General features: G+C 42.1%; 1 protein-coding gene across 1 annotated transcript in view; it reads left to right on the top strand.

Annotated features, from left to right (window-relative positions):
- The window catches only part of BAZ1B (bromodomain adjacent to zinc finger domain, 1B), an 81,198-nt gene that overhangs the window by 13,438 nt on the left and 45,008 nt on the right, over nucleotides 1-22,752 (top strand). Inside the window, exons 2-4 of the mRNA XM_011930398.1 lie at nucleotides 2,208-2,406; nucleotides 9,405-9,526; nucleotides 12,383-12,580. Of these exons, the coding sequence (XP_011785788.1) occupies nucleotides 2,208-2,406; nucleotides 9,405-9,526; nucleotides 12,383-12,580 (519 nt within the window). The remainder of the gene's footprint in view (nucleotides 1-2,207; nucleotides 2,407-9,404; nucleotides 9,527-12,382; nucleotides 12,581-22,752) is intronic.

Raw genomic sequence — 22,752 nt, 5'->3', positions numbered from 1 at the left:
GATTACAGGCTTGAGCCACCGTGCCCGGCTTGGTTTGAACTCTTAATGAGCATTGGAAAAACTTTGTATTTTTTGTTTTTATTTTTATTTTGTGAGATAAGGTCTCACTGTGTTTGTTGCTCAAGCTTGAGTGTGGTGCACAGTCATAACTGACTTCATCTTCGACGTCCTAGGCTCAAGTGACCCTCTTACCTCAGCCTCCCTAGTAGGGGGGATCACTGGCCATGCACCACCTCGCCTGGAAAAATTTTTTGTATCTTTTGTAGAGACGAGGTTTCACCATGTTACCCAGGCTAGTCTTGAACTCCTGGGCTCAGGCAGTCCACCCACCTTGGCCTCCCAAAGTGCTGGGACTACAGCCGTGAGCTACCATGCCTGGCCAGTGTTTTTGTTTACTTAACAGTATTTTTCGAAGAGCACTTTTTAGTTTTGTTGAGGCTGAATAGAAAAGCAAATAAACCTTAAATATATCTATAATTATATTAAACATAAGTAGTCTAAACATTTCAGTTAAAAGGTAGATATTGACCAGTGTGGTATGTGCCTGTAGTCCCAGTTACTTAGGAGGCTGAGACGAGAGAATTGCTTGAGCCCAGAAGTTCAAGGACAGTGTCGACAACATAACAAAAATCTCGTTTCTTTAAAACAATAACAAAACAGTAGAAATTCTCATTTTGGGTAGAAAAAGCAACACCAAATGGTATTGCTTTGTGTGTATAAGAGAGATACACATAGAATAAAAGTGAAAGAATGGAAAAATAAATACCGTGTTAACATAAGTCAAAAGAAATCTGAAGGGGCTATGTAAGTATCAGAGGATAGATTTCAGATTAAAGAATGTAACCAGGGATAAAGAACTAGCAAGTCGGGCGCGGTGGCTCAAGCCTGTAATCCCAGCACTTTGGGAGGCCGAGACCATCCTGGCTAACACGGCGAAACCCCGTCTCTACTGAAAACTAGCCGGGCGAGGTGGCGGCGCCTGTAGTCCCAGCTACTCGGGAGGCTGAGGCAGGAGAATGGTGTGAACCCGGGAGGCGGAGCTTGCAGTGAGCTGAGATCCAGCCACAGCACTCCAGCCTGGGTGACAGAGCGAGACTCCGTCTCAAAAAAAAAAAAAAAAAAGAACTAGCAAGTCATTTTTTAATGAAAAAAGGAGTCATTTTGTCAAGAGGAGAAAGGTTCGCACCCCGAATCCCCCAAGATAGGGTCTCATCCTGTCACCCAGGCAGGAGTGTAGTGGCACTGTCATAGCTTACTGCAGCCCAAAAAAACTGGGCTCAAGCTATCTTCCTGCCTCAGTCTCCTCAGTAGTTAAGACTATGGGCACACGCCATCATGCTTGGCTAATTTTATTTTATTTTGTAAAGATGGGGTCTCCCTGTGTTGCCCAGGCTAGCCTCAAATTCCTGGGCCTGGCCGGGCATGGTGGCTCATGCCTGTAATCCTGGCCCTACACAATTGATTTTTGACAGAGGTGGAAAGGTAATTAAGTGGAGAAAGGTGTTACTTCAACAAATGGTTCTGGAATAATTGGATATCCATATATAGTTGTTTTCTTTTCTTTTCTTTTTTTTAATGTAGGCCAGGCACGGTGTCTCACGCCTGTAATCCCAGTCTTTTGGAAGGCTGAGACGGGCAGATTACTTGAGGTCAGGAGTTCGAGATCAGCCTGGCCAACATGGCGAAATCGTGTCTCTACTAAAAATAAAAAAACTAGCCTGGCATGGTGGTGCGTGCCTGTAGCCCCACCTACTCGGGAGACTGAGGCAGGAGAATGGCTTGAACCCAGGAAGCAGAGGTTGCAGTGAGCTGAGATGGCACCACTGCACTCCACCCTGGGCGACAGAGAGAGACTGTGTCTCAAAAATTTATAAATAAAAAATAAATAAATACATAAAATGTGAATTATTGAACTGTATTCACATATTTTAGGCCTGGTACCGTGATTGCCCTTTGGCCTTGTCTATTGGCATGGTACATGAATCGTGAACCTAGATTGTGATCGTTTCATTGTTTTAGAGTGTTGTATTTCAACCTAGAAGTCTGAGAAGTGAAGTTGGAAACAGTTCATTGTACTTGGGTACTTTACTGTTTCAATCACTTCTTGTTAGTTGAGGAGCGTGTATATTGGATGATATATTCTAAGTATCTTCAGGTTTCTGATTCTTATTGATTATCTCTGATTTTCTCTACTGTATCCTTTATAGGTTGGGAAGGAGAAAATGCTCAAGGTGAAGATTGTGAAGATTCATCCTTTGGAGAAAGTGGATGAAGAGGCCACTGAGAAGAAATCGGATGGTGCTTGTGATTCTCCATCAAGTGACAAAGAGAATTCCAGTCAGATTGCTCAGGACCATCAGAAGGAGACAGCTGTGAAAGAGGATGAAGGAAGGAGAGAAAGTATTAGTATGTTTGATGCTAGCTTTCCTTAGTGCTTTATGAGATCCTGTTTATTTTATTATGAACGTATCTTTTAGGGTTCTCTAGCAACTAAATGTGTGATTTTTTTTATGTAGACATGGTTTTGTTCATTTATGATTCATAGAACAACTAAAATGTCCACAACATGAATCAAGACTTGAATCTCCCTAAACAATTAAGACCATTTGGAAGTCGTTTCCTCTAGTTGCTTAGAAATCTGTGTGCAGGGCCGAGTGCTGTGGCTCATGCCTGTAATCCCAGCACTGGGAGGCTGAGGAGGGCAAATCATCTAAGGTCAGGAGTTCGACACCAGCCTGGTCAACATGGTGAAACCCCGTCTCTACTAAAAATACAAAAATCGGCGGAGTGTGGTGGCGCACGCCTGTAATCCCAGCTACTCAGGAAGCTGAGGCAGGAGAATCTCTTGAACCGAGGAGGCGGAGTTTGCAGGGAACTGAGATCGCAGCGTTGCACTCCAGCCTGGACCATAAGAGCAGGGCCACAAGGGCAAAACTCCCATCTCAAAAAAAAAAAAAAAAAAGTTGTGTGCACATTGCTAGCTACCCAAGATGGCAAAGAAAGTTTGCTTTCCTTTTGTCTTGAAGTGGAAATGGGTACTTATGTGTTGGGGGGTAATCAAGGTAGGAAGAGCAAATTCTAATACTTATTGCTCTTTACATTATAAGCCAATGTGATGGTTTTAGGTACAGCTCACACTTGAACAACATGAGTTTGAACTGCACAGGTCCACGTATAAATGGAATTTTTCTTTTTCTTTTTAATGGCACTCGTCCATCTCTCAATATTTTTTCAGTGAATGTATTGGAAAATTTTTTGGAGGCTTGTGACAGTTTGAAGAAACTCAGAGATGAACTGAGTCCCCTAGAAATACTGAAAAAAAGAACAAAAAGTTAGGTATGTCATAAATGCATAAAATACATGTAGATACTAGTCTGTTTTGTCATTTACTACCATAAAATATATGCAGAAATCTATTATAGAAAGTTAAAATTTATCAGAACTTACACAAACAGACCATACATGGCACTATTCTCAGTCAAGAGAAATGTGAATATTCAGTATTAAATAATAACGAAATAAAATGAACTGTAGTACATACTATACTACTGTAATCATTTCCTAGTGACCTGTTGCAGTTGCAGTGACCTCAGTCATCTTATGTGATGCTAGTTCATCTCTCTAGTAAATTGCTAATTGTCCTACTCTCCTTTTTTGGCTTTTCATAGATAAGGTCTTGCTCTGTCACCCAGGCTGGAGTGCAGTGGCATGATCATGGCTCACTGCAGCCTTGACATTCCTGGCTCAAGCGGTCCTCCCGCCTCATCTTCCCAAGTAGCTGGGACTGTAGGTATGCACCACCACACCCAGCTAATTTTTGTAGGGTTTTTTTTTTTGTTTGAGACGGAGTCTCGCTCTGTCACCCAGGCTGGAGTGCTGTGGCTGGATCTCAGCTCACTGCAAGCTCCGCCTCCCGGGTTCACGCCATTCTCCTGCCTCAGCCTCTTGGGTAGCTGGGACTACAGGTGGCCGTCACCTCGCCCAGCTAGTTTTTTGTGGTTTTTTTTAGTAGAGACGGGGTTTCACCGTGTTAGCCAGGATGGTCTCGATCTCCTGACCTTGTGATCCGCCCGTCTCGGCCTCCCAAAATGCTGGGATTACAGGCGTGAGCCACTGCGCCCGGCCTGTAGGGTTTTTGTTGTTGTTGTTGTTGTTGTTTGTTTTGTTGAGATCAGTTCTCACTATATTGCTCAGGCTGTTCTTGAACTCCTGAGCTCAAGCAATCCTCCTGCCTTGACCTCTTTTTTTTGAGACAGGGTCTTACTGTGTTGCCCCCAGGCTGGAGTGGAGTGTTGTGATCACAGCTTACTGCAGCCTGGACCTCCTTGCGGCCTTGGCCTCATGCTATTACAGGCATGACCCACTGTGCCTGTCTGTATACACAGATTTTTGACTGCAAGAGGAGGAGAGGTCAGAGCCCTAATCCCTGTGCTGTTCAAGGGTCAGTTGCACTTTCTTGTCTCCATAATCTGTAATTTAAGTCCCTCACATGGGAGCAGGTAAAATCCTGAAACTGTGATATCCTAGGGACCTGGAGATTCTAACAATAATGTTTTTAAAGTTGAAGAATTGAGATTTGGCTCACTGGGAAGACCGTTCAGCCCCTGAGGCCTTCATTAATAAAGAATTTGACTGGACTCGGTTATTGTTGCCTCCAAAAATGTAGGTGTACCAAGTGTTTGGTGTGTATTGGTCTCCCTCCCCATGAATGTTAGAGAATCAAATAATATTCGCTCACTGTTTAACTGGTACAAACTTTGCATTAGAATGTGACGTTGGCCGGGCGTGGTGGCTCAAGCCTGTAATCCCAGCACTTTGGGAGGCCAAGACGGGCGGATCATGAGGTCAGGAGATCGAGACCATCCTAGCTAACACGGTGAAACCCCGTCTCTACTAAAAAATACAAAAAACTAGCCGGGCGATTTGGCGGGCGCCTGTAGTCCCAGCTACTCGGGAGGCTGAGGCAGGAGAATGGCGTAAACCCAAGAGGCGGAGCTTGCAGTGAGCCACTGCACTCCAGCCTGGGCGTGAGACTCCGTCTCAAAAAAAAAAGAATGTGATGTTGTCTGTCTTCCATTCTGTTTGTGTCTCTAGATGTTTTGGATCTGTGCAGATGGTTTTCGAGGTACTTTCTTAATGTAGTTTGAAGCAAACTTCTGAGAGTGTCATTGTAGTTGGTCCACCCCAAGTTGTTGATACTTCAGTTTTGTTTTCTCCTCTGTATTGTGAATGCTAACTTCTGTGTTTTCCAGTTTCCCTCTTCTTTTTGATATTGAAGTTTTGTAATAAGGGCATTACTTGCAATTCCTTGAGGTTGAGAAGTGTTTTGGTTAGGAATGTTCTCTCTGCTTTCTGAACATCAGTTTTATTGTGGTCTTACTTCTGCCTCTATATTCCTGAAATAGTTCCTATTAAGTTTACAAGTGTCCTCTTAATTGTCAAATGCAGATATTTCTTCTTGGCTTGTGTTGGACTTTTCTGTTATATTTATTAATATTTATTTTTTTTTAACATTTAAGTTCAAGGGTAGAAGTGCAGGGTTGTTGCATAGGTAAACTTGTGTCATAGGGGTTTGTTGTATACATTATTTCATCACCCAAGTATTAAGCCTAGTACCCATTAGTTGTTTTTCTTCAAAAAGCCCCAGTGTGTGTTGTTCCCCTCTGTGTCCATGTATTCTTATCATTTAGCTCCCACGTACAAGTGAGAACATGCAGTATTTGGTTTTCTGTTCCTGTTAGTTTGCAAGGATAATAGCCTCCAGGTTCATTCATGTCCCTGCAAAGGACATGATCTCATTCTTTTTTATGGCTGCATAGTATTCCATGGTGTACGTGTACCACGTTTTCTTTCTTGTGTCCATCATTGGCTTTTAGGTTGACTCCATTTCTTTGCTATTGTGAATAGTGTTGCATCTATTACATTTAATACTGTTGGTCACTCATATCTCTTAGCTTGATACCGCTGTCTCTTAGTGCTCCAGCTATTCCGTTTCTTTACTTCCTTTCTTCCCTGCCATTCCTTTGACTTTTTCCATATGATTCTATTCTTTGCTTTCTCTTTTTCAGTTTGCATAGTGTACTGTTATATGCTATTCATGCCACAGTTTGAATTCTTTTTTTTTTTTTTTTTGAGACTGAGTCTCGCTCTGTCGCCCAGGCTGGAGTGCAGTGGCGCGATTTCAACTCACTGCAAGCTCCGCCTCCCGGGTTCATGCCATTCTCCTGCCTCAGCCTCCTGAATAGCTGGGACTATAGGCACCCGCCACCACGCCTGGCTAATTTCTGTCTGTATTTTTAGTAGAGATGGGGTTTCACTGTGTTAGGATGGTCTCAATCTCCTGACCTCGTGATCTGCCCACCTTGGCCTCCTGAAGTGCTGTGATTACAGGTGTGAGCCACCACGCCCGGCCACACAGTTTGAATTCTTAACTGTTTGTAGCCTGGTGAAATCCAAGCTTGGGTCAGACTTTTAACTGTTGACTTGATCTTTACTTGCCTGTCCTATATGCAATTTATTTATTTACTTTTTTTTTTTTTTTTTTTTTTTTTTTTTTTGAGGCGGAGTCTCGCTCTGTCGCCCGGGCTGGAGTGCAGTGGCCAGATCTCAGCTCACTGCAAGCTCCGCCTCCCGGGTTCACGCCATTCTCCTGCCTCAGCCTCCGGAGTAGCTGGGACTACAGGCGCCCGCCACCTCGCCCGGCTAGTTTTTGTATTTTTAGTAGAGACGGGGTTTCACCATGTTGGCCAGGCTGGTCTCCAACTCTGGACCTCAGGTGATCCGCCCACCTTGGCCTCCCAAAGTGCTGGGATTATAGGCTTGAGCCACCGCGCCCGGCCAATTTTGTATTTTTAGTAGAGATGGGGTTTCACTGTGTTAGGATGGTCTTAATCTCCTGACCTCGTGATCCGCCCGTCTCAGCCTCCCAAAGTGCTGGGATTATAGGCTTGAGCCACCGCGCCCGGCCAATTTTGTATTTTTAATAGAGATGAGGTTTCACCATGTTGGCCAGGCTGGTCTCCAACTCTGGACCTCAGGTGATCCGCCCACCTTGGCCTCCCAAAGTGCTGGAATTACAGGCTTGAGCCACCGCGCCCGGCCAATTTTGTATTTTTAATAGAGATGAGGTTTCACCATGTTGGCCAGGCTGGTCTCCAACTCTGGACCTCAGGTGATCCGCCCACCTTGGCCTCCCAAAGTGCTGGAATTACAGGCTTGAGCCACCGCGCCCGGCCAATTTTGTATTTTTAATAGAGATGAGGTTTCACCATGTTGGCCAGGCTGGTCTCCAACTCTGGACCTCAGGTGATCCGCCCACCTTGGCCTCCCAAAGTGCTGGAATTACAGGCATGAACCACCACGCCTGACCCCTCCTTTATGCAATTTAGATTCAACATGTGTAAAGCTGAATTGACCTCACTCTTCTTGCATCCCAAGGCAGTTAAACAAGAACTGTTCTCTCCTCATTCTTTCACTTGGCTCACCATCCATCCACCTAGTCTTTAAGGCAAAAAACTTAAGATACCTTTAACATTCTCACGTCTAGTTGGTCACGAACTAGATGCATCTTAACTCTCCTTTTGTATTACAGTTATATAAATTCAGATGTTTACTTTTGAGATAGGGTGTTGCTCTGTCACCCAGGCTAGGGTGCAGTGGTGTGGTCATAGCTCATTGCAGCCTCAACTCCCAGGCTCAAGTGATCCTCCTGTCTTAGCCTCCTGAGTAGCTGAGACCACATGTGTGTATCACCACACCTGGCTAATTTTTTTGTTTGTTTAGAGACAGGATCTCACTATGTGACTAAGGCTTGATTTAAACTCCTGGGCTGAAGCAGTCTTCCCACCTCAGCTTCCCAGAGTTCTGGGATTACCTGTGTGAGCCTCTGTGCCCAGCCTAATTCAGACGTTTAGCATTGTATTTTCTAATTTCCTTATCTTCAGTTTCAACTTTCCATTTTATATTCGTCTTCTTTTTTTTTTTGAGACAGAGTCTTGCTCTGTTGCCCAGGCAGGCTGGAGAGTACAGTGGCGTCATCTCGGAGCACTGCAACTTCCACCTCCTGGGTTCAAGCAATTCTCCTGCCTCAGCCTCCCGAGTAGCTGGGATTACAGGCGTGTTCCACCATGCTCAGCTAATTTTTTTTCTATTTTTTGTAGAGACGGGGTTTCACCGTGCTGGCCAGGCTGGTCTTGAACTGTTGACCTCAAATGATCCTCCTGTCTCAGCCTGTTAAGTGCTGGGATTACAGGCACAAGCCACTGTGACGGGCCCCATTTTATGTTGATCTTTCCAAAATGCACTGTAGTTAGTTATAGCCACAGACTGTCATTGGTTCTTTAGTGCTAGGAAGACAAATTCTAATCTCTTTAAATGGTATACAAGGCCCTTTTTAATTATGGCCCTGGCTTTTTAAATTTTTTTGACTCTAGTATACATCATATTTAACCACATCTCATTGCTTACAGTCTCTGAAGAGGTCATATGCTTTATTGGTAGTATTCTTTTTTTTAGACAGGGTCTCACTCCGTCTCCTAGCCTGAAGTACAGTCGCAAGATCAGGGCTCACTGCAACCCTGACCTCCCAGGCTCAAGCCGTCCTACCCCAGCCGCCCAAGTAGCTGTGATTACAGGCGTGTGCCACCACACCTGGCTAATTTTTTGTATTTTTTGTAGAGACGGTTTCACCATGTTGCCCAGGCTGGTCTCGAACTCCGGCACTCAGAGGATCCGCCTACCTTGGCCTCCCAAAGTGCTGGGATTACAGGTGTGAACTACCACAGCTGTCCCAAGTCATATTCTTACTCATCTTTCTACTTACCTTCCAGAATAAGTTAGTATTTCTTCTCTGTATTCTCATAGTGTTTTTCTTTTTTGTTTTTTTTGAGATGGAGTTTCCGCTCTTGTTGCCCAGGCTGGAGTGCAGTGGCGTGATCTCGGCTCACTGCAACTTCTGCCTCCCAGGTTGAAGTGATTCTCCTGCCTCAGCCTCCTCAGTAGCTGGGATTATAGGGATGTGCCCCCAAGCCCGGCTAATTTTGTATTTTTAGTAGAGATAGGGGTTTCTCTATGTTGATCAGGCTGGTCTCGAACTCCCGACCTCAGGTGATCCACCCACCTCAGCCTCCCAAAGTGCTGGGATTACAGACATGAGCCACTGTGTCCAGCCTCTCATAGTGTTTTTCTTTACCAACTTCTATTATGCTGTTTACCACATTGTAGTTTTTTACTTGGTGACTTTCCTCATAGACTTTAACTCCTTGAAGTTAAGACATTATGATTCATTTTTGTGCTACGTCACCCAGTGCATAGTGAAGAGCAGACGTTCAGTTAAGACTTGCCAATGAGTGAATGAAAAGGATTAAAATAATTATGTTTTTCACAATTTTCTATGATTTGACTAGATGACAGAGCACGTAGATCGCCACGAAAACTTCCTACTTCATTAAAAAAAGGAGAGAGGAAATGGGCTCCTCCAAAATTTCTGCCTCACAAATATGATGTGAAACTACAAAATGAAGATAAGGTTAGTTGACACTTTACATTAAACTTTTTACATGTGATAGATGTTCTTTAAGAAAATATCATAGGGTTGCTTTTGTTGGAGAATATGTGCTAAAGAAAAATGGAAATAAATATCTTTGTACAGCAGATTCTGAGTGGTTTTCTAGTTATAGTAGTTAATGACTCCAGGTTAATGTAAATTATATTTTCTTTCCTAGAAGATAGCATGCTTTTCCTCTTTTTTATATAGGAATTACTAGGGTATCATTTGTGCTTGAAACTCAGTTTGAAAATTAAGAATCTATTCCCAGCAGTTACAGACTTTCCAAGGAAATCATTCTTCCCAGTTAAAAGTGGAGCAGTCATTTGTTAATTAAACTCAGACGTTGAGTCAACTCTGCTCAGTGCTTTTACAAGGAACCTTATAAAACTACAAGCTAATAACCTACAATAGTAAATACTCTCAAATTAACTTAGTACTATATTTATTCTAAGATGTTCAGTTTTTATTTTATTTTTTTTAACTTGTCCAGAGTCAGGATGTAAGTTAAAATCAATTGGTAAGAGTTTTTTTCATAGTGGCATATAAAATAATGGGTTTTGGGCTGGGCGCCGTGTTACTTTTCAGGTACTCCTACGCCACCTGTATATGTAGAATCTTATAAATAGAAAGAGGTGGATTAGCAGACTGGGTGTGGAAGGCAGTGCACATTTGTCATCAGATGTAACCATTTTACAGAAGAAACAGCTAAGACCTGAGAAGTTTAGTAACTGTCAGAGTTCTTGATTCAATAAATGAGATTGGGAAGGATTATAACCCAAATCTTTTGCTGCTTTATTTACATCGTTTTGTTCCTGCCTCAGAATGTTGACAAGTCCAATTCTATTCTGACTCTTGGTTTTATGGTTTGTGATCAGAAGCCTTGGCTGGGTTGTTAGGAATTTTTTTTTTTTCTTTTTTTTGAGTCAGAGTTTTGTTCTCATTGCCCAGGCTGGAGTGCAGTGGCACGATCTTGGCATACTGCATCCTCTGCCTCCTGGGTTCAAGTGATTCTCCAGTCTCAGCCTCCCAAGTAGCTAGGATTACAGGCATGCATCACCACACCTGACTCATTTTGTATTTTTTGTAGAGACAGGGTTTTACCATGTTGGCCAGGCTGATCTCGAACTCCCGACCTCAGGTGGTCTGCACCCCTTGGCCTCCCAAAGTGCTGGGATTACAAACGTGAACCACTATTCCTGGCCTATGTGGTTTTTTTGTTTTTTTTTTTTTGTCTCTTTTGAGATGGAGTCTTGTTCTGTCGCTCAGGCTGGCGTACAATGGCGCGGTCTCGGCTCACTACAGTGTCTGCCTCTCGGGTTCAAGCGATTCTCCTGCCTCAGCCTCACGGGTATCTGGGATTACAGGTGCACGCCACCATCCCTGCCTAATTTTTGTATTTTTAGTAGAAACGGATTTTCACCATGTTGGCCAGGCTGGTTTTGACTTTGTGATCTACCTGCCTCGGCCTCCGAGAGTGCTGGGATTACAGGCATGAACCACTGTGCCCAGCCAGGATTTTTTTTATATTTGAATATTGGATATTGTTAAATATAATTTTTCACAGACTTTCTTCTCATTCAGCAAGGTAGCTGATTAAAACATGCTTAGTTTTAACCACTTCCCTAAGTATCACTTTTATTCTTATTGATGAGCCCTATTGATATGGATGTTATTTTGTTCACAAAGAGTAAGTTGGTTTTAGGAAGAAAGAAAATGCAAATAAGAAAGAGATGATATCTGATGTCATGCTCAGAGATAATTGGTGAATATAGATTTAGTAAATGGTAGTTAGCTCCTAAGTGACTTTTTAAAAAAAAAAAATTGTTTTCCTTCCTTCTGTTTCCTGCCATTAAGTGACTTTTAAAAGTAGAACTATTCTGTCTATATTATTTTATAACTTAATTTGTTCATTTATTGTGTGCTAAGCATCTGTAATGTCATTAAACTTTCTTCCAAAGCAGTGTTCTCAGATTTTAATGTGTGTGATAGTCACCAGGGGAGCTGATTACACATGTTGATTCCTAACCTTTACTGCCAGAGAGTCATAAGATTCATTAAGTACATGGTGAGGCCCAAGCATTGCATTTTAATAGCACCCTAGATGATTCTGATGAATTTTTCTGGGTTGAGAAACTTTTTTCTTAGGACTGGAGTGTCCATTATATGTACATATTTTCATTTAACAAATCCCTTATTGATGTACCTTTAGGTAATAACCCTCAACCCCTTCCTCACGTTTTTGCTATTAAAAGCATTTAATGATGACTTTGTCCATTTACTTCCTAAGATAAATTCTTAACGAGAGGAATTGCTGAAAGGGTATACATATTTTTAGAAAACTTTGATACATATTGACAGATTGCCTAAGGATATTTTTAAATTGATGTTCTGTCTCTGAAAGTTATTCTCCATTTTCTCTTTTTTTTTAAGAGATAGGGTCTCACTGTGTTGCCCAGGCTGGAGTGCATTGGTGTGATCATAGCTCACTATAGCCTCGATCTCTTGGGTTCAAGTAATTCTGCTTCAGCCTCCCAAATAGCTAGGACTATTGGCATATTTTGATATTTGTACACAGAGGGTCTTTTTATATTTCCCAGGCTGATCTGTAACTCCTGGCCTCAAATGGTCTTTACACCTTGGCCTCCTGAATTGATGAGATTACAAGTGTAAGATACCATCTCTGGCCAATTTTTTGTTTTTTTTTTTTTTCTAATTTGTAGCTCTATTGATGTAGATGGAATTTTGATTTTTCTGGAGAGAACATATATTGCTTGTTCTCGTTTGGGTAATTACTTTTTACCCCAGTGGTGAGTTATTTATTTGTTTTTAACCTAGATCATCAGTAATGTGCCAGCAGACAGCTTGATTCGTACAGAGCGCCCACCAAATAAGGAGATAGTTCGATACTTTATACGGCATAATGCATTACGAGCTGGTACTGGTGAAAATGCACCTTGGGTCGTAGAAGATGAATTGGTGAAGAAATATTCTCTGCCCAGCAAGTTCAGTGACTTTTTACTTGATCCATACAAGGTAAGGTCACTGTTAATTTTTGGACAGCAGGATAAAGCATCATTATTTCTTTGATGGCTCCAGTATATTTATATTTATAGCAGGTTTTGAACTCTAACATCAGATAATGAATTAAAAATTTTTCAGGTGTATCTGTTTCATATAGGTTGTGATGTGAGGTTGGTAGGGGAGAGGCCACATTGAGTATCTTCCCCAGTTCAATTTATTTTTTATTAGGCTAGCATAATTTAAAAACTCTATATACACGTGCTTTTGTGCCTCAGACCCTTTTTGGAATGAGGTATAATATAAATACAAAAAGTATTTTGTTAACTAGTTACTAAGAATGAAAACTGATTTTACATGTCAGACAAGATGATCACATACAGTGGCAACCTTAAAAAGAACCTGGAATGAGAAGCACTGTGTGTGATAGGTTAGTGGAAAACCTAGTATTTTCCTCTTGAAGAGTATTTTTTTTTTTTTTTTTTTTTTTTTGAGACAGTCTCGCTCTGTCACCCAGGCTGGAGTGCTGTGGCCAGATCTCAGCTCACTGCAAGCTCCGCCTCCCGGGTTGACGCCATTCTCCTGCCTCAGCCTCCCGGGTAGCTGGGACTACAGGCGCCGCCACGTCGCCCGGCTAGTTTTTTGTAGTTTTTAGTAGAGACGGGGTTTCACCGTGTTAGCCAGGATGGTCTCGATCTCCTGACCTCGTGATCCGCCCGCCTCGACCTCCCAAAGTGCTGGGATTACAGGCTTGAGCCACCGCGCCCGGCTAATTTTTTTTTTTTTAGATGGAGTCTCGCTGTGTCACCCAGGCTGGAGTGCAGTGGTGCGATCTCTGTTCACTGCAACTTCCTCCTTCTCAGCCTCCTGAGTAGCTGGGATTACAGGCATACGCCACCACACCCAGCTAATTTTTGTACTTTTAGTAGAGATGGGGTTTCGCCATGTTGGCCATGCTGGTCTTGAGCTCCTGACCTCAAGTGATCTGGCTGCTTCGGCCTCCCAAAGTACTGGTATTACAGATGTGAGCCACCACACCCAACTGAGAAGGAGTAATTTTAAAAATCATCTCTTTTGATTTTCAAAATACTTTTATGAAGTTACATGTTTCATTTTACAGATGGGTAATCTGAGACCTGGTCTAATCAGAACCAACAGAAAGTGATGACAAGACTTAAGACGCTGGTCTAGGATTTCTGATTTTCTTTTCCATTTCAAACTTTATCTGATAAGGTGTTTTTTTTAAAATTTAGGTTTTGAAAGTACTTAATGCTTCTTTCATTGGTAAATTTAACATAGCATACTGGCTGGTAATTTTCATCTTGGTCTCTGGGCCAGAGTAGAACCAGAAAAGGGCTCTTGATCCATTAAAACTAGGTCACATTTCCAGGATTTCTTTTTTTCCCATTTCATTTAATTATGAAAATATAAAGACATCTTATGTCATAACAACTAAATTAGCTCAGTTATCTTAAGTTGATTATGATAACAAAAGCATATTGAAAAATAATTTTGTTTCTCCAAGTCATAGTAAAGACCTCCAGTCATAGTGTTAGCACTTAGTGATTTTCTTATTCTAGACCAACGAGATAAGTGGTGTCTTCTGTTAGGCTCTTTGAATTTTTATTATTTGCTTAAAAGGAAAAATTTAGAAAGCAGTTGGCTTTTTCTAGTTCAGGACTAAATTTTCCATGGAACTATAATTTTTTCTTAGATGTTCATTTTTGTTTATTGAAGAGAAATTTGAGTTCACTGTCATTTTGTTGCCACAGAGTTTGGAACCATGATTCAACTTTCTCTGGTCTTCACATGAGATTACTGTCTTAACTGTATGAGAACTCTATGAAACCATCTCTAAATGGGTTTTAGACTAATTCTTGGATTACTTGAGTCCTTAAATATTTTCCTCTTTTCTAATCTTACAGCTCTCTTTTTATGTATTTTAGTTTAATGATTCGAGTATGTGCATAATGTGAAAGACTCTTTTTATGGGTAAAAGATTTTTTGAGTTTCCTAAGACATAAAAGCCGATCCACTCTTATTTCTTACTTTAGAGACAGGGTCTTGCTGTGTTGCCCAGGCTGGAGTGCAGTGGGACAGTCACAGTTCACTGCAGCCTGAAACTTCTGGGCTCAAGTGATCCTCCCCCCTCTATCTCACTGGTAGCTAGGGACTACAGGCACATACCACCACACCCAGCTGATCCACAATTTTTGTAGGAGAGAGAGACTAGAACTCTAGGAACTTATAACCTGAAAGGTAATTTCTGAAGAAATAAGCTTCTCCCAGAATTTCTAGTGGGGGCTTAAATTACTAATATTAGGAAATTTGGCTATAATTTAGGTTGAAACTAGGAAATGGAAGCTTGCTTAGACTAAAATGCTATAAGAGGGCAGTGATTTTACTCAGAAAACTTAAGACTCATGTAAAATGCTGGTTTACAGAGTTAAAGGCTTATACTCAGGTTTATTATTTGTTTTCCCTATCTTAAACAATAATTTCTTATTTCCCAATACTACTTGACATGTCACTGATTGTTTTCTGTATGTAAGCTGTGTTTTTCCTATTTATAAAATTAGTACTTTGGCTTCTCAGCCAGGGAAAAACATAGTAAAGAACATAGATAAGTAGAACTTAAAACACTGCTTTGGATTCTTTATCTAGAAGAAATTTAAAATAATCTGTTGAGGATTAAAGTTCATCACAGAGGACCCATCCATCCAAAGGCCTGGGATATTTTCTCTCTCTGTATACCCTTTGGATTTTGTAGAATTTAATGTTCTGTCAGGCTCTGAGTACATTTACTATAGAGAGAGACCAGGCGTAAAGAGAGGGAGTTCTGAGCAATAGTTTTAGCAGGCCGGGTGTGTGCTGGCTCATCCCTGTAATCCCAGCACTCTGGAGGCCAAGGTGGGTGGATCACGAGGTCAGGAGATGGAGACCTCTACTAGAAATACAAAAAATTAGCAGGGTTTGGTGATGGGCGCCTGTAGTCCCAAGCTACACGGGAGACTGAGGCAGGAGAATTGCTTGAACCTGCGAGGCGCAGCTTATAGTGAGCCGAGATTGCGCTACTGCACTCCAGCCTGGGTAACAGAGCGAGACTCTGTCTCCAAAAAAAAAAAGTTTTGGCTGGGCGCGGTGGCTCAAGCCTGTAATCACAGCACCTTGGGAGACCGAGATGGGCGGATCACGAGGTCAGGAGATCGAGACCATCCTGGCTAACATGGTGAAACCCCGTCTCTACTAAAAAATACAAAAAACCTAGCCAGGTGTGGTAGCGGGGGCCTATAGTCCCCGCTACTCGGGAGGCTGAGGCAGGAGAATGGCGTAAACCCGGGAGGCGGAGCTTGCAGTGAGCTGAGATCCGGCCACTCCACTTCAGCCTGGGTGACAGAGCAAGACTCCGTCTCAAAAAAAAAATTTTTAGCAAGGGATCCATAGGGAGGGCTTACGTGGGAGAGAGGAAAATTATGTAAAGATGCAGGAATTTTTACTTGAGTACTTAATATGATGATGAGGGTGTGTTTGTGGTTTTCCAGATTCTTTCTAGAACAAAAATTACTTGAGAGTAAGAACTACCTTGCTTATTTTATATCTTGTAATGTTTAGTGTAGTATGTTGCATATAATAGGTAACTGGCTATTCATTTCTTGAAGAAGTTCCATTTGTTGGAGAAAAATGCCACTGACATTTGGACTTTAGGGGCAGCATAATTTTTTGTAGGCCCAATGACTTGGAGGAATGATTTACAAGGAAGTTGGGTGATAACTGTCATCTAAGATGAAATCTGCAGCTCATTTTCCTCTTGTAATACATTGAAGCCCTGTTTTATTAGTCTCTCCATCATGTTTGAGCCCTTATTTTAGACTGATAAATCCTAGTAGGGAAACCTTTGGATTAGAGGCATAAGAAGAAAATAACACTTTAAGACATTTGGAATCCTGCACAAGTTTAGCCTTGTTCTTAATATATTTTAATATTTTATTTTGAATAATTTTATACAGGAGAGTTTACAAAACACTACTGAATTTCCATGTACTCTTTAATTAGATTTCCTCAGATATTAACATCATTTATCATATTCGTTTATCATTCTTTTTTTTTTTTTTTTTTTTTTTTGAGGTAGGCCTTATGCTATCTCCCAGGTTAGAGTGCAGTGGAATGATCATGGCTCACTGTAGCCTGGAACTTCTGGCTCAAGCAGTCCTCCCACCACATGCTTCTGACTAGCTAGGATTACAGGTGCTCACCACCATGCTGAACTGATTTTTGTGTTTTTTATTTTTTATAAAGATGGAGTCTCACTCTTGCCCATGCTGGTCTTGAGCTCCTGGTCTCAAGTGATCCTCCTGCCTCAGCCTCCCAAAGTGTTGGGATTACAGGCATGAGCCACTGCATCTGGCCTAATCTGCTCTCTACACACACACATGAATTATTTTTTCCTGAGCCAAGTCATTTTCCAGACAGGATGCCCTTTTACGGAATACTGGAATATGGATTTCTTTAAAACGTTGATATTGCTAGCTCACACCTGTGTAATTCTAGCACTCTGGGAGGCTGAGGTGGGAGGATCACTTGAGTCCAGGAGTTCAGGACCTTCCTGGGCATCATGGCAAGATTCCACGTCTACAAAGCAAAACAAAAAATCAAGGATGTTTTCTTTGGTTTTTTTTTTTTTTTGGAGACGGAGTCTCACTCTGTCGCCCAGGCTGGAGTGCAGTGGCCGGATCTCAGCTCACTGCGAGCTCCGCCTCCCGGGTTTACGCCATTCTCCTGCCTCAGCCTCCCAAGTAGCTGGGAATACAGGCGCCGCCACCTCGCCCGGCTAGTTTTTTGTATTTTTTAGCAGAGACGGGGTTTCACCGTGTTAGCCAGGATGGTCTCGATCTCCTGACCTCGTGATCCGCCCGTCTCGGCCTCCCAAAGTGTTGGGATTACAGGCTTGAGCCACCGCGCCCGGCCAAGGATATTTTCCAACGTAACTACAGTAGAGTTGTCAAAATAAAGAAGTTAACATTGAAGTAACTCTATTATCTGATCTATAGTTTTTACTCACATTTTCCCAATTCTTCAGTAATCGCCTTTTAACCAAAAAACGATTTTGTTTTGCTTTAATAGGATTCATTGTGCTACCATGTGTCACATGTGTTGCATTTACTTGTCTCTGGTCTCTTCTAATCTGGGACAGTCCCTCAGCTATTCTTTGTCTTTCAAAACCTTGACATTTTAAAATAATACAACCCGGTTATTTTGTAGAATGCTCTTTGATTTTGGTTTATTTCTTCATGATTAGATTCAGGTTATGAATATTTGGACATAAGAATCGATGTATTCTCAGTGCGTCATGTAACAAGGCAGTGACATAATTTTGTCCATTACTCATAGTATTACATATTTTATTTTATTTTTTATTTTTTGAGACAGGATCTTGCTCTGTCCAGGCTGGAGGAGCAGTGGTGCGATCATAACTCACTTCAGTCTTGACCTCTGGGCTCAAGCAATCCATACCTTAGCCTCCTAAGTAGCTGAGACCACACGTGTGCACCACGAAGCCCAACTAATTTTTATTTTTAATTTGTTGCAGAGACAGGATCTTGCCATGTTACCCAGGCTGGTCTCAAACTCTGGACTCAAGCAGTCCCCACTCCCCTGACCCCTGAAGTGTTGGGATTACAGTCGTGAGCTATCATGCGTGGCTAATCGATCTCTCTCTCTCTTTCTTTCTCTCTCCCTCCCTCTCTCTCTCTCTTTCTTTCTTTCTCTTTCTCTTTTTTTTTGAGACAGAGTCTCGCTCTATCGCCAGGCTGGAATGTAGTGATGTAATCTAGGCTCACTGCAACCTCCGCCTCCCGGCCTCAAGCGATTCTCCTGCCTCAGCTTCCTGAGTAGCTGGGACTATAGGCACCTGCCACCACACCTGGCTAATTTTTGTATTTTTAGTAGAGATGGGGTTTCACCATGTTGGCCAGGATGGTCTCAATCCCTGGACCTTGTGATCTACCCGCCTTGGCTTCCCAAAGTGCTAGGATTACAGGCGTGAGCTACCACACGTGGCCTGATTTTTCTTTAAATAAAGTCTCGCTCCTAATTTGTTTGTTGTTTACGACTGAGTGTATTGGCTCCTCCTTGTAATTTCAGCACTTTGGGAGGCTGAGGTGGGAGGATTGCTTGAGCCCATGAGTTTGAGACCAACCTGGGTAACATGGTGAGACCTTGTTTCTACACACACAAAAAATTAACCGGGCATGATGGTGTGTGCCTCTAGTCCAGGCTACTTCGGAGACGGAGGCAGGGTGATCTCTTGAGCCCAGGAGGTCAAGTTTGCAGTGAGCTGTGATCATGCCACTGCGCTCCAGCCTGTGTGACAGAGTGAGACGCTGTTTTGAGGGGAGGGAAAAAGTTTGTGAGTTAGGGATTAGAACAGAAGTACTTTAAAATGTAAATTATATTGTTGAAGGAATGCTTTGCTAGAAGAAAAAAAAATGAAAAGTAAATTATATTATTTTGAAAACAGTTTAAATATATTTTATAGTAACAAATTTTGCAAATTTGCTAATAAAGGCATATGGAAATTGAGAAAAACCCACTATTTGAGTGTTGTCCTCAAAGTTCTAACATGTTGCCCTGGGTGAATGAGAACGGTTAGATAAGAATCAGAATATAGATTGCCAAGGTTTGCTAATTTAGGGTTTTGCTGCCTAGATTATATTGCTTATTATTAAATCGTATGCAGCATCTGAATGAGCTGCTACAAGTAATTTCTTTCATTTTTATCGTATTTTTTATCAAGAAACAAGAGTTGCAGACAGATATTTGTGGTTGTGGTGAGTTTCAAGTGACAGGAACAAATGTAAAATTGTGGATGCTCTTTTCCTTTCAACCTTCCATGCTGCTGAGACAGTCATAAATATTTATTTCTGTTTAGCAATTAGGAAGGGCCTCTGCCAAAAATTATACTAGTAGTAATCCAGGTGTCGTTTCTTCTCCTTCCCCATCCGCTCGTCTGATAGAATAACTGTGCTGAGTGGGGGATAGGGAGCACCGTTGGCACATAAGTGGTTTTATACTTTTTCAGATCCCCCTGAGTCCAGCCAAGCCGGCTCCCATTTGGCTGTGACTGCCCAGCATGCCCCATGCTGAGATGATCCAGTTACTGAAGGACTGCTCACGTGGGGAGCCGGCCTATTGGGAGGGGGTTGGGTGAGTTCATTTCTTTCATTTTTAAGAAAAAAACAAACAAACAAAAACATGATGTGGCTTGCCACAAAAACACACCTTATGAATAAAAATGGATTGCTAGACTCTCATGGCTAAGTCATCCCACCTTTTTCTTGTGTCACTTCTTCATACTACTATGCTTCTAAGTGGAAGAAGTTTAAAGAACCTTGTGAAAAATGTGAGTGATTTTTCTTTTAAAATAGAACTACAATCAGTAAATAAAGAAGTGTCCCAGTTATTGTAACAGGCCCTATTAAAACATACCTATTTAAAATGCTAAAAATGAAACTTAGTCTTTTTAGCAATTAATTTCATTTTAGGATAACTTTAAATATATAATCTGTTGTTCTGAGCATTAGAAAAAATGTCCATCTGTATCTGTATACTCTGAAGATTTTCCAAGGCTGACTGAAGAAGGTTGTTAACTTTTTGGCGGCACACATTTGTTCTTATTTCCTGTCAGGGTAGTAATGGGTCTTGCTGTGCAATTTGGATGGCCTCTGCCATATTCTCTTTGGAGTACTGATAGTATTACTGTCCATGAGGAGATTGGAGTCTTAAATAAGTTATCTTGGCTTATTCTTCCTAGCATTTTGTGAAATGTAGTTCTGGGAAACTAGAATGAGGAAATTCTGCATCTAGGGAAAGTAATCCAGGAGTCATGGATAGGGTTTGTATGTTGTAAAGCTATAAAGCCTCTTTGTCAGCCCATGCTAAGGATGATTTTTGGGGATTGGGGAACAACACATTCCAGTTTTAATCAGGCAACAAAAAGTCGGGCGGAGGAACAATAACCTGCAGTTGCCTGGAACTCTTCAAAGGCCAATGGGCCTTTAAAGTTAGATAACTTAGCCTAAAGAGGGATTTGTTAAGTATATCCTACTCAGTGCAGGCCATGTTTTTTTCCTCTGTGTGTAGCCATGGTTCTGTGGGCTCGTTTCTCTCATTATATCTTCAATGTTTAAGTCTTAAACATTGGGGCCTGGCTGGGTGGCTCACGCCTATAATCCCAACACTTTAGCGGGTGGAAGTGGCAGATCACCTGAGGTCAGGAGTTCGAGACCAAGCTGGCCAACATGGTGAAACCTGTTTCTACTAAAAATACCAAAATTAGCTGGGTTTGGTGGTGCACACTTATCATCCCACCTACTCGGGAGGCTGAGGCAGGAGAATCACTTGAGCCTGGGAGGTGGAGGTTGCAGTGAGCCAGGATTGCGCTACTGCACTCAAGACTGAGAGACAGAGTGAGACTGTCTCAAAAAAAAAAAAAGAAAAAAACTTAAATGGCTTTATAGTACAGCTTACTTAATTTTACTAAACCTATTTGCTTTTCTCCTAACAGGAGCATAGGTGTTTTACTCTGTGATCTCTGGGATTTATCGCACCTTAGCCATTTCCCTGTACCCTTTTTTAAGGGGCTCGTAATTCTATATTCGGTAATTCTTACCTGTTTTCTTGCCTGTAGTCTCATCTCAAGCTAGCCTGACCTACTCGTTGTCTTTAGACTACTTCTTCACGTGTTGCTCTTTTCTGGTTAGTCCCTTCTGTTCAAAAACTGGATGTTTATATCTGTGAGTGCCATTGATGTGCTTAGCTGCTTTTGGTAATAATTACATATTCTAGAGTTTCTCTAGTCTTTTCCCTAATCACTTAAAGCAACAGTTTTCCTCTGAAATGGGCTGTAGTTTGCATTACTTGGTTATTTCAATTAGTTTGCATTTTAGCTGTCAGGTGTTTTTCTTCGTAATTATCTTTTTTAAAGTGTTCCACTCATAGAGTTTGGTTTTTCTTTTTTTCAATACACATTTAAAAAGAGAAGCAGTGGTATCGTGACAAATGGACCAGACTGTAACCTGTTAACTGATTGTGTATGATGGAGGTGAGGCATGGGAGGTTTGAGGAGACGAGATGTGTATCAGGAGAGTGGGAACATGAGTGGACTAAAGGAACACACTGTTTACTCGGTGATGTGGAGGACCTGTTTGAGGTGCCTGGCAATGAATTTACAGTGAGACTACTCACTTTTTTTTTTTTTTTTTGAGGCGGAGTCTTGCTCTGTCACTCAGGCTGGAGTGCAGTGGCATGATCTTGGCTCACTGCAAGCTCCGCCTCCCGGGTTCATGCCTCAGTCTCCCAGATAGCTGGTACTGCAGGTGCCCGCCACCATACCTGGCTAATTTTTTTGTATTTTTAGTAGAGACAGGGTTTCACCGTGTTAGCCAGGTTGGTCTCAATCTCCTGACCTTGTGATCCGCCCGCCTTGGCCTCCCAAAGTGCTAGGATTACAGGCGTGAGTCACCGCGCCTGGCTGAGACCCCTCACTTTTATTGTATCTTTTATTTTAGCCGTGTTTAAGCTGAACATATGCAGGGCAGGAGTAAATAGAGTGAGCTAATCAGGGTTATGGTTTTTCCAAGTAGATAGAATAAGAGAGACAAGGGAACTATAGGTTTATGTGAGATTAATTATCGTGATTGACTAAAATTTAATCTGGGTAAAGCAAGACATGGGGGTTAGGGTGGTGAAAATGTAATAAAATTAATGGATTTAAGGTTCTGGTGAGATTGAAGGACTGTAGAGTTGCGGGACTAGAGGGAGTGGATTTGGAAGATAAGAGGGTATGTTCAAAGGAGAATGGTGTGAAACTAGTCATGGGAATGAATTCTCTTTTTTTTTTTTTTGAGACGGGCGTCTTGCTCTGTCCTCCAGGCTGGAGTGCAGTGACGTGATCCTGGCTCACTGCAACCTCCTCCTCCTGAGTTCAAGTGATCTTGAGCCTCAGCCTCCTGAGTAGCTGGGGTGACAGGCATGCGCCACCACACCTGGCTAATTTTTGCATTTTTAGTAGAGACAGGATTTCACCATGTTGGCCAGGCTGGTCTCCAACTCCTGACCTCAAGTGATCTGCCTGCCTTGGCCTCCCAAAGTGCTGGGATTACAGGTGTGAGCCACCACGCCCACCAGAA

Source organism: Colobus angolensis, unplaced genomic scaffold (genome assembly GCF_000951035.1).
Source record: "Colobus angolensis palliatus isolate OR3802 unplaced genomic scaffold, Cang.pa_1.0 Scaffold120, whole genome shotgun sequence".
NCBI lineage: Eukaryota > Metazoa > Chordata > Mammalia > Primates > Cercopithecidae > Colobus > Colobus angolensis.
This window is presented reverse-complemented; position numbering and strand designations above follow the sequence as displayed.